At 42.8% G+C, this 12,254-nt stretch overlaps 1 protein-coding gene across 4 annotated transcripts in view; it reads left to right on the top strand.

The window, feature by feature from the left end:
- Positions 1–12,254, top strand: part of LOC308475294 (transmembrane protein 263-like) — a 331,410-nt gene that overhangs the window by 185,674 nt on the left and 133,482 nt on the right. For 2 of the 4 annotated variants that reach the window (XM_081002362.1, XM_081002361.1), the window contains exon 2: positions 10,416–10,553. The exons of the other annotated variants lie outside the window; for them this stretch is intronic. In XM_081002362.1, coding sequence (XP_080858488.1) covers positions 10,502–10,553 — 52 coding nt within the window. In that variant the 5' untranslated portion in view covers positions 10,416–10,501. The remainder of the gene's footprint in view (positions 1–10,415; positions 10,554–12,254) is intronic. 4 annotated transcript variants of the gene reach the window in all.

The following is a 12,254-nucleotide window of genomic DNA, read 5'->3' as shown; positions in this document are numbered from 1 at the left end:
TTTCCTCATTGTCCTGCCTAGGCAAGGTTCCCAAGCTAAATTCAGCTTCCATGATACAATGAGCTGGCCTTGATACTGATAGCTCCAAATGTTTTAAAAAAACTTGCAAATGGTTTAAAAATCATGCACTTTGACAATTATATTTATTTATCTGCTGCATTTGTGTACATTTAAGACGCATTGACATATAGTCAAGTTTTTCTTACTAAGCATAAGGGATGGGATACCAGTAAAACTATCAAGAACAAATAATTCTGTCAGTGCTTAAAACATTCAGTGCAGATTTTGTGCAGCACTTTTCCTGTTTTGGATCTTCTGAGTTTGCATTTCTTGCTGCTCTGTTTTTCTCCATTATCTTATTCTTTGTCCCTGTGGACATTTGAAAGCAATAAAATTGTTGGCAGAAAGAATGCTGGATACACAGTGCCATCGTTAGAACAGAATTGTACCCTGCCACACCAGTTTAGCACTAAGCCCCTAAGTCAGTTTTCTTGGTCCATTTTAGCTCTAAAATGAGGGTTTTTCATGTGCTCCCCCCCCCCAAGTGCTGCAGCTCAACAAATCCCTGTTTTGGGTTTCAGCTGAGCTTAGGAATATATGTCCCTACAAGCAAGTGCCGCACTTGAAATGCTGCTGGGAATGCAAGCATGTGGGTGACAGACATTCATTTCACAGCATGGCACGGTTTTCTTTCTTTTTTTTAAGTAGCATGGTTGTCAGTGAGCAGCGGCCCTGTAGCAAGATGTGTTTCTAAGCATCTGCTGCTTCAGACGGTCCAGTGTGTATCACTTCCCTTTCTCACAGGCAGGCCGTGAGAGTCTGGGGGCAGTCCGAGGGCCATGCGCTGAGCTGTCTTGATTTGCAGGATCAATGAAACCATAAAACGCTAAGTGTCAAACTAGCAGAGCTTCCAAGTTCAAGTGTTTGACTGCTCTTGAATTCTCTCCCCCTTAGGGGAGAAGAAAAAGCTTTAATTTATGAAGTGTCACAACACATTACAGCGCATCGCATCTTAATACGCCACTGCATGGCGCTGGCATTTGTTTGCTTTAATTCCTCAAAATAGCTTTTATTTGGAGCAAATGTTCCCTTCTACTCAAACAGTTCCTGGTCTCCCCTGCTGCGTGTTTTGTCAGCTTCCCTGGGGACAGTTACTCCTGCAGAGCTCTGCCCTCTGCTGGTGATGGGTCAGGCCTTTTTAATTGTTCTCTTCTTAATAATTGGGAAGGGGAGGAGAAATGCCACCTTTTGTTTCCTCTAAACCGCAGTTCTCTGGGGATGAGGTGCAAAGTGGCTCGTGTAGAAGATGTGTGGGGGGGAGAGAGCGAGAGCACATCACTCTTGCAAAAACAAAGAGCTTTCCGTTTCATGGGAGGAAGGAATGAAACCAAGTTCCGTTTAATGGCCCTCCATGACGTCCTTTTCTGAACATGTGGTGAAGTAGGAGCTTTCCAGATAGTCAGACTACACAGAGCAGTGCCAAATTTCTGCCAGCTTAGGCAGCAATTGCATCTCATTTCCTGTTGCTCCTCGCAGGCCTCTTATTTCCCTGTGCTGCAGCAGTCAGATAGGAATGCAGAGAAGCCCTATCGAAAGAGAATCCTGTGCCCCTCACCAAGACTCAACAGCTAGGGATGGGCTGAGGTGTGGCTCTAGTGTACGTGCGGAATGGCCCAGGTTCAATTCCCATCACATCCAGGTAGGCTTCCCAGAAAAGTTGCTTCCAGTCTGAACAGACCAGGAGTAGGCAACGTAGTGCCTGCCAAATGGCGCTAGAGTACAGATCCCCACCATCCTTGACCCCTACTGGCTGCAGCTGGCTGGATTTGGCGGCAGAAGCTTTCAGAGAAAGTAGTAGTTTGTTGAAGCCTTTTTCACTTGCCTCCAATAAGCTGAATGAAGCAACTTCATAATTAAACTCGCTTAAAACAAAGCTTTCTGCTCTCCCTTCACGTGCCAGGGAAAGAGCAGTGTGCCTCTGAGCATGTGCAGAATGCCCCCCCACTTGCAGCTGAGCAGCACCAGTACCTTTTTTCGGGGGGGGGGAGTGCTGGCTGAAACAATAAACTTATCAACTTGAACTGCAACAGTGGCTATCTCTGTGACAGGCAGGGACTTGTTTTATCTATCTAGTTAAAAGCTGGGAGTGGCAGGTTCCTTTCTTTAAAAGCAAAAACCAACCAGCCCAAAACTCCTTTCTCTTCTTGGCTCCTACGGAGAGGCAATGCGGAGCAGCCAGGCAGCATCACAAGAAGAGAGCAGCAAGGGGCTAGACGAAGCCACTATAAACTCTGAAACTACTCATCATTTCTGCGCCATGCAGGGCTTGGGCAATCTTTCTCCTGCCTCCTTTACTGCTACCCTGCTTGGGCCATTCTGATATCCCAGCATGTGAAAGAAATGAAACGATTTCCAAACGACCAGCAATCTTGTGACAGTTAAGTTACAGTACAGGAAAGTCTCCCCAAGGATCTTGTCTTCCTGGCCTTCTTTATGCTCCTTGGCTTTGGGCTTTGAGAACTAAAGACACAGGGTTGAGCCAAGACATTTTGCTGTTAGAGGTGAAGGTCAACACCACACCCAGTTCTACATATGGAAGTCATCCAGACCACAACCTGTTAATGTTGATTACAGGGCAGTCTTAAAAAATTATTCACCTATATGCTGTTTTCCCTCCAACACTGAACAAAGGCCAGTCCATTCCATTCCATGGAATTTTGGCATGTAGATTAAGTGGTGCTGGTGGTTGTCCTTACTGACTGATAGAATCCAGAAAGGCAGCTGATACCTGCTGTTTTGCATCTCTAGTTATTTTGTGCATGAATTTGACTGAGGGTAGTGCATCAAGCAGTGTTCTTAAGTGCTTACTCGGGCTCTCTGTGTTCCAATTTGGCTGGTGATGCAACAGACACCCATTCATCACAGGAAGGCAGGGAGAACAGAAGTAAGAGTGGAACGGAGACAGTGAGTTCCATTGAAATTGGCAGCATTCAGCACTTGACTCACACATGCTCGCTGAGACAAGGAGAGATTGTTGAGCTCTTGAAATGGAGCCGATGGTGCCAAAGAATAACAGCCATCTCCTTGAATATTTCCTGCTGGTGGGAAATAACCAACCTGCTTATTCAAAAGCTGTGTTGCCAAAATGCTAGCTCATTAAATCATGACCTTCGCTACCCTTTGCGATCCTAAACTATTTATTCTAACAACTCCTGTTGTAATAGGAGTACCTGAGGCTGGGTTAAAACAGGGTTCTGACATCTCCTTTCAGTCTGGTGCTGGCTGGGTTTCCTCGTATTTTTATGCATATAAGACTGGCCTACACAAATGCTCTATGCATAGTACAAGTCATTCCAATGAAATTCAGGTACCAATGTGTTGTGGGGGTTGGTTGGTGTGTGTGAGAGAGACTGTAAAAATAACTTACCTTTTCAACTATATTGTATTGTTATGAGTATGTTAAGAGCAGCAAAGCAGCCATGGTCTGATGCATCTAGTTCAATAAACTGTAATGGGGGAACTCGGCTTACTGAAGACAGAATGCGGATTGGAATCTCATTTACATTCCCTTGAATATACAGGGCACCTTGAGAAATAAGGTTAAGGGGGGGGGGGAATATCCAGTTCCTTGTCCTGGCTTTAGTTGCTTGTCTTTCTTTTACAAAAAAGAGCATCAGAAGAGGAATTAAAGCATATTTTTGCTGCAGCACTGATTTTTTAATTTATCTCGGACATGATCTTTGTTGGACCACGTTTCTTCCGCGTTGCCTTTCTTGGAACAGAAACATAAGCAACCTGTCTTATGCCTGAAAGACTAGACTCTTCTCAGTGTAGGAGATGTGCATTCCTATGGCGTGGTGACCTAGGTGTTACTTTAGCAAATAACACCAAAGCTCCATTTTACATTAGTTAGCCTGCATTTGCTTTCTTTTGTCTTTTACTTGAGTGTTTTATCCTAGGTGTGTGCCCAGACATACCCTATTTTTTTATATAAAAATAATGAGGATCGTGGCTAAGAGAAGAGAGTATGAGGTAGCCACCTGTTTCTCTCGGCTGCCACAACCTGCAGGGAAGCAGTGGTGGAGGAGAGACAAGGGAGACAGGAAGCAGACTGCCACCTCTGGAGCCAGTCACTTCACTGCTGCTTCCAGAGACAGACACAGGTAGAAGATCCACTCCAGCCTTTTTCTTCAGCCTGCATCTTTTTCATGGCTTTGTCTCCACTGGCCACCTTTTGTAGAGAGAGAGATATGGGGTGCTGAGGAGCTGCTTTTGTGGTACAGAAGCAAGAAGAAAGATGAGGAGCCATCCCACCCTCCGCCCTCCAGATCTGCCCTGCCTCTAGTCAGCTGGGCACAGGTTTCTTTCTGCAGGAAAGATCTCCTGTTTTGGCTTCTTGACCAACTCTGGTTGTGGTTGCTTTGCTAGCTTTTTGCCTCTTTACCTCTCTCTTGCCCTTATTTGTCATGTCATCAAGACTACCGTAGCCAGAGGAGCTGCATGATCTCTGGACTGTATACCTGATGGAGCTTCTCCACCACCACCGTTTAGCCCGGACACCGAGGTCCAGCGCCGAGGGCCTTCTGGTGATTCCCTCGCTGCGAGGTTACATGGAACTAGGCAGAGGGCCTTCTCGGTAGTGATGCCTGCCCTGTGGAACACCCTCCAAGCAATGTCAAGGCAATAAGCAACTATTTGACTTTTAAAAGACATCTGAAGGCAGCCCTGTTTCGGGAAGTTTTTAATGTTTAATGCTGTATTTTAAAAAAAATATTTGGTTGGGAGCCGCCCAGAGTGGCTGGGGAAACCCAGCCAGATGGGCGATGTATAAATAATAAATAATAATAATTATTCTTTATTGATTGATTGATTGATTGATTGATTAATTAATAATTTTTTATTTATACCCTGCCCATCCTTTGCAACCAAAGTGGTTAACCAGTTTGTAGCTTTAGGCTTTTCTCCACTTTCCCACTTTAAATAGGGGTCAGGTGGAAGCAAACCCAAGTTTACAAAGGGAGGTAGCAGCTCTTAGGTTTGGCTTTTCTTCCTCTTTTGGAAGAAACTGCACCCCAGGGATTTGAGTCAGCAGGTTAGAGCAAGAGAGCTCCCAAAATCAACGCTAATCCTGACGGAGTAAATTAGTTGATTGATTCATACATTTGACCTATTAGCCAGCCTCAGTACTACAAATGGGATGAGGATATCCTATTTATCATTTCAGCACAGGGTAAGGCTCTTGGAAAGCAAAGTCTTTTAAAGGTCTATAAATTTGCTACCCTGTGATACAAAGATAGTAAGCGCAAAGTATTGACTATTCTCCCCCTTTGTTTCTGCTTCTCACATCCTTGCTTGCTCCAGCCTGCCTGCATATCACATGCAGAGCCCAGTAGGGTTTTGCCTGGAAATCACTGGGATTATCTCCCAATTTTTTCTCAGATAATTCAACCGAGAGGTTATGAAGAGCTGAATGATTTGGAGGCTTGGAATCACAGGCTGTGAGATTTAGGTTGCTCACAGGTGCCTATCTGGACAGAACAGTTCAATACTTATTTTATCTTCATTTAATTGGCTTCAGGAAAAATCTATCTTCTCTACCTTTTTAAAGGCCTGTGTGAGATTTCGCAAGGACAATACGACCTCCGTATGTTGGTTTCCCCTCTCCCCCACATATACACTGCCCCTCAGTTTTGAATAAACAATAGCACTTAATGGCGATTGTCTGACTTAGAGAGCTGCTTTGTGGTTCTTTGGGTTTAGGGAGAGAGTTCAGCTTTCAAACACTCTCTACAAACTTAAAAGCTGTAGCATGCTCACTGAGTCCATTTTATACCATTCAACATACGACGGGAAATGGAACGACCTGCCTCTCATTCCCAAGTGAATAACAATTGAGTAATATATTTAGGACGCAGAATAGACACAGCTGATCTCTGAAGAAATATTTGAAAAATCGCTAAGGCATTTATGTATAGATTATGAGCAAAATGGTAGTGATACATTGGGAAAGGGAGGGAGAGAGTGCCATTACTGAATTGCGTTTCCCGAACATGTCTACTGCCTGGCAGATAAATCTTGTTCACATTTACTCAGGAGTCAATCGCACTGTGTTCAGTGGGGCTTATTCTCTTATTAATTGTGCTCAGGATTGCAGGCTGAGTCTCCCAACAGGATCTTCCTCTATTATTAGCCATTCCAGAAAGAAGGAAGTTCGCCAAACCCTTTCCCGGTGCTTGGTTTTGGGAAACAAATGAAAACGCGGTGGACTTTGTTACAGTATTTACAAGGAAAATAGTTTCTACTTCATAGCCATCAATACCTTGGCACTTTAAGTCCATTAAACTGCTGGCAGTGATAAACTTTAGTAATGGGCAAGTGTTGATGTAAACAGGGGAAGAAACCTTTGTGATTTGCTTGAGCAGCTCTTGGTTTTGCCGTGTGACCGTGCCATAGGAAAGGACTTTGGCCAGTGTCCAGTTCCTCATGACTTTAGCCAGGTGTCTTTAGGAGAAAGCCATGGGCAACTGTCTCTCCCCGAATCACAAAATAACAGGAGTGTGAGGAAGTCAGGCTGTGTCTCTTTCATGATGTCTCAAGGTCATTGCAACTGTAAGTGAAGCTGAAATAGACTGAATTTGTGAAGGACTGTGGGTTAAAATAATAGTAGCATGCTGAGCTAAGTTGTTTCGAGACACATAGATAAGCTGTTAAGGGGATGCCTCACCGTATCATCCACAGGTTTCTCAGGAAGATAACCTTATTTATTCTGTTCTTCATGCAGCCTCTTCAGTATGGGGAGAATATTTATTCTCCTCTGCTTCTGCACAATGTACACTTTCATAGTTTCTGAAATAGTACCAATTTATTTTCTGCCGTGTATCATTCTCTGCTTTCTTCCCTGTATAGTCTAAGACAGTTCTGACCTGTTTGGAAAGAATTGTGGCAGTCTTTATTTACTGTTGGCATTAAAATAATATCCTAAAACCCCTCAGTATGGCTGAGAGAAAAGGGTGTGGAACCTGAACCAAGATTCTGTTCTATCTTAGAAACATCCTTCACCAGATTTACTTGCTTGCTTGCTTACTTACGTATTTACTTACTTATGGATGAGAGCTTTGGTGGTTTCATGTTGCCAGGTGTAAACTAGGCTGAGAAATCAGTGTTTTCTCCATGCAGTCCTGCCAAGTTGAGTTTGAGGGGGGAAATGTGTTAGAACGAGGCAGTGTGCTTCTGAATACCAGTTGCTGGAAACTGCCAGGCAGGGAGAGCGCTCTTACACCCGGGTCCTGCTTGTTGCCTTTCTGTAGGCATCTAATTGGTCACAGTGAGAACAGGATGGTGGATTAGAAGGGACACTGGTCTGCTCCAGCAGGCTTCTCTTGTTATGTTCTTATGCTTAAATGAAAATAATAATAATTCCCCCATTGCTTTTCATGTGTCCAGTAAGTCATCTTGTAGTACCTATATCATACTGCATGTATACAGACACAAGATTGGAAAGTCTTAAATCAAGATCACATTTGTACCTAGGACTGTTCCAAATTTTTGAACTTCAAATGGCTTCATCACTATGTAATTCCAGCCAAACAGACACCACATAGTGACTATGGGGATGTCATAGGACCATGCGACCAGTCAGATTTGGCTATGTGATGGCCATACTAAAGGCAAATGAAGACTCCCATTGCCCTCACTCTGAATGGGGAGGGGGAAGGAATTCACTCCATTGATTAGTCAATCATAACTAAGTTTCACGAGTTGTCACACTGCACTGGTAGTTTCACTACTCACCAGCACTGTGTGGCATTTTTAAAAAACTTGATCCAATCGTGCATAGCTGAGCCAATGTGGATGAAAGTGATGTAACACATGTACGAGAGCCCCACAGAAAGCATTCTGGAATCAAGCTGGATTTTCAGAAAGGCTTTATTTAGTTGCAGTCTTGCAGAATTGTAAAACAAGCAGTCTTGGTACATTCAGGATACAGAGCACACAGGTGGAATTACATTCAGGGAGAAGCTGTCAGCTCTTCACATCCCTACCAACTAACAAAGAGCCAGCCAACCAACAACCATAGTGGGAAGTCACCCATGCCTCTTTATACTAGCTGGCAAGGAATCAGTTAGGCAACACCCCATGTCTCGTGATGCTTAGTCATCACATGCTCCTGAGTCAGCGTTCACAATTAGCACAGAGTGTTTAACTCCTCAATACCCACAACACTCCAACAATGCAGTACACTTGGAAAACTGAATCCACACCACATTACTTTCAGTAGAATGTGTAATCGGGTGTAGATCCCCATCTCCATCCTACCCCAACTAGACTATTGTATGTGACTGGATCAAGGTGAGAGAGGGTCAGCTCAGTTGTGGTAGCAGTGGGGACCAGTTCCCTCTTTTTTCACATTCCAACATACCCCCCCCTTGTGAAAACTTGCACCCTTTTGCAAAAGGATGGGGGGCAATCACCAAAAGGAAAGTGGACATTTCATGGGGGGGGGATGTTACCCCAACAGCATTTTGGTTCAACATTATACCCCACCTTTCCTCAAAGATCCTCAGGGTTGTATTTGTTCAGATTACTACACATTATCCTCACAACAGCCATATGAGAGAGATTAGGCTGAAAGGCAGAAAGTCTGTAGAGGCGTTGATCCAGCTGGCTCACCAGTAGAAATAAGTGATCCATGTTGGAGAAAGGAACTCACAGAAGATCATTTCTCTGTGATTGGAAAAACCACAATGTGTCTTTTCTATTCTGAAAAGAGATGATATTTGGTGGATCCCTCCCATGACTTTACATTTTTCACACGAGTAGACCTCTTATGCACAGCCACTCTGTGAACCACGTGGCTGAGATTTGAAGCTGCCTCTCTCCAGCCCAAGTCTGAAATTCTATCCAAAACACAACATTAGCTCTCTCACAAGCCTTCCTTATCAAAGTCAAGTGTGTCTGTCTGACAAACTGCTGCTTCTGTGGTCACAAGAAGCGCTTCTGCAAGTCATGAATAAAATCTCTGTGTGAGAAGACTTTATAATTTTCCTCACAAGTCAGACATGCATGTTCTGAGACAGTGTGCATGTATCTGATTTGCAGGGGAACATGGCTATAATAAGTCTTTCCTGAGTTTTGTTCTGGGAACAATTTGGGGGACTGATTAATGAAAATAGGAAGTGACCCTGCTTCATGTACCAGGCACAGTGGGCCGAGAGGTAGGGGATTGTTTTCAATATATGGATAGACAACAGAAAATAACAGTAGGATAAAGCTAAAAAAAGAAGTCCAATCTTAAAAACACCCACTGAAATAAAAGTAGCTTCAAGGCTTGCCTCAGTGTGGCAAATGCTTCTTTCCTGATACACTAATTTCACTGTACTTGAATCTGAGTCAAATCTAGGCCTTGGCAAAGTGAGATGCCTGCCTAGTTCCTTTGTGGTCATTCTCTCTGGGACTTTTGCCTTAACTCTTTGGTGCACTTTCCTGATGTCTCAAAAGAGGCAAATAAGGAGCAAGATTTATCTGTTTTGGGAAACACATTCTGTGAAGATTCAGTTACGAATTCTGATATGCTAAATTTTGTTGTACAGGTACTTGAAGCTGAGCAAAATCTAGGCCTTGGCAAAGTTAGACATGTGCCCAGTTCCTTTTACAATTATTGCCCTTGGAACTTTTGCTTTTAACTCGTCTGCGCGCTTTGCCAACCCCATTTGTCCTCAAAGTGATGTGCACCAAAGGAAGCACACAAAATTTCAGGCTGATTGAAAAACGCCAGATACATCATTTGTATGACTCTCTGATGCAAGCAAAAGAGACGACATGTTGCTTTGTGTGCTTCAGCAAAGTCTACCTTGGCAGTCAACTCAAGCCAGGAGGCTTCTAGGAAGCCAGAGTGCCGAAGGGTCAGCCATGCATGAAAGCAATGAGATATGTTGAGCATCTGTTTCATTAGTGCATCATTAGCACTGGTTTATTTCTCAATGCCTCATCAGAGGCAGGGAAAGGGTGTGGGTAGCATCTTTCCTGACTCCTGAATGCACCTGCAGGATACCTTGTTTACGTCAGGTAAGACTTTGCTTGATGGTCATTATCTTGGAAAAAATGAAATGGGCACCAGTGTTCTCTGTAATAACTGCTGTTTGCTGACAAAGAAAAGCAAGCAAAATAATAGAAACTAATCTGATCATTGCATCTAATTACAGAGAAAAGGAAACAACTAAAGGAACATTTTGTCTTAAATATTGCAATAGCACCCTTAGAGCATTTTGTAGTTGGAGGTGCGGGTGAATAAATATTGACTATAACTTCCCAAACCTATTAAGCCTGAACAAGTAAATCTCATCTTATTTATTAAATGTGTTTCAATGAACTTCAACCAGTATTAAATTTAGCATCTTTAAAAAAAAAAAAACCAGCAACCAGAAAACACATACAGTGCAACCACGGAGTAAGCTTCCAGAAGCAATAAGCATCTTTTCCCTGGTACTTGCCATCAGATAGGATGACTGTGTTTCTGGCGCCCCAAGTTGCAGTACATTATCTAGCTGTGCCGGGTAAGTATCAGCAAAACAGCCATTCTTTTTTATTATCACCCTACTTTAATAACTATTATTAAATAGTAAATATTCTTATGCAGTAAATATTTAATTAGCTATTGGGACTTGCAAAATCTATTGCTTTCAATAAACACACAGAGCAATATATTATTCTGATAATTTTAAGGAAATACTTGGTATGCAGAGCATAAAATTAGAATGGCTAATGGCTCTATCCTTTGTACATGGCAAAGATGCACTGCATTTCTCCTCCTGTAGCTCAGCGATAATGTTATCTTCCTGTTGGTATAATCCTTCAGCTCCTGCCCGAGCCTTGCACTACACTCAAAGCATTCAAGGGGCCATTGATTTTGGGAGCTCGAATGTGATGTTAGAGATAGAGAACATCCACAGCTTTCAGCGAAGACGAGCAGAGTGGGAAGAAAAATTGTAACCGCCCAAAATGAAGCAACTGTTAAAACAGAGCTTTGTGTCTGTGTGTGAACAGCTGCATTTGAGTTTATCTATCACTATTGGCCTCATAACCAGTGTCGCTCGGGAATTCTGAGAAACCAAAAACTCAGTGCACTTTTGGAAAGTTTAGTCTTCCATCTTGATTCAGAATGGCATCGAACTGTATGCCACCACAGACAAAGATCTGATTCTGGATCTCGGGAACCATCATGCAAAAGTTGGGGAATCTTAAGAATTGTTGAAATGCATGGTGCACAAACAAATAATTTTTAAAAAGCATATATAGTAGATTCTAAAGCAAATGCAGCAATGCCTTGTTGCTCAACAGGCACCTACATTAATATTTTCTGGTGCCAGCCAAAGGCATGCCTTGTCTCCCAGGCCTTTTAACACCTTGTAATATCTATTCGTGTAATACCTGTAGCTCCTTTTTTAATTCCACTTCCCATCTCTGAATGTCTGTTTTATTTCAACTGGTCTGTGTTTTAGTCATAGTTTGTTGGAAGGGTTAGTTCTTCTTAATTACATTTTTTATAATGCATGAAACCACACTACATTCAAAAATGGATTTCAGGCTAGTATAAAAAAAATTTTGTAATACAACACTTAAACCCGTTGTGAGACCAGGCTGCCTTACTAAACTTGTATGCTTTTATTGTCTTCTTTGCTGTGTGATTTTTGTATTGTATTTGTTTTGCATTATCGTATGCTGTGCTTTGATTTAGCTTTGAACCTAATTGTTGAAGGTCACTTAGAGAACTTGCATTATGAGGTAGCAACAAAAGAAAATTTATTCAGATACTGTGTTCTCCAACAGTGGGGAAAGCTATATATGCCTGCATGATGAATCTCATCTCCCTATGTTTTTCTCTTGGAAACACCCCCCCCCCCCGCTTCCTCACTTCCCAAATGACCAACCTATAAATGTGTTATCACACAGCAGGAACATGGAGGTCTATGGACCTGCACAGGGATGAGGGGAAGGCCTTGGAGGAGCTGAATGTTTTCCAATACCTTATCTTACTACCTACTTGTCCTCTAACACCCATAAAGTAGTGGTGTAAAAAGGCATAGCTTACTATAGTGTCAGCAACCCCAGCATGTCCATACCAGTTGGTTAATTGCATTTGTTTGGAAAGGAAGATATACTGAATATGGGGGAACTGTTCCCTTTCTGTAACTATTCAAGTCTAGCCTTTGGGAATGTGCATATAACAGCAGTCTACTTTCTGAACAGTCTTCAAA

The sequence above is a fragment of the Podarcis pityusensis genome (genome assembly GCF_964106645.2).
Source record: "Podarcis pityusensis genome assembly, chromosome: 1".
Taxonomy (NCBI): Eukaryota; Metazoa; Chordata; class Lepidosauria; order Squamata; family Lacertidae; genus Podarcis; species Podarcis pityusensis.
The sequence above is the reverse complement of the archived record's forward strand: the minus strand, read 5'-3'. Positions and strand labels throughout refer to the sequence as shown.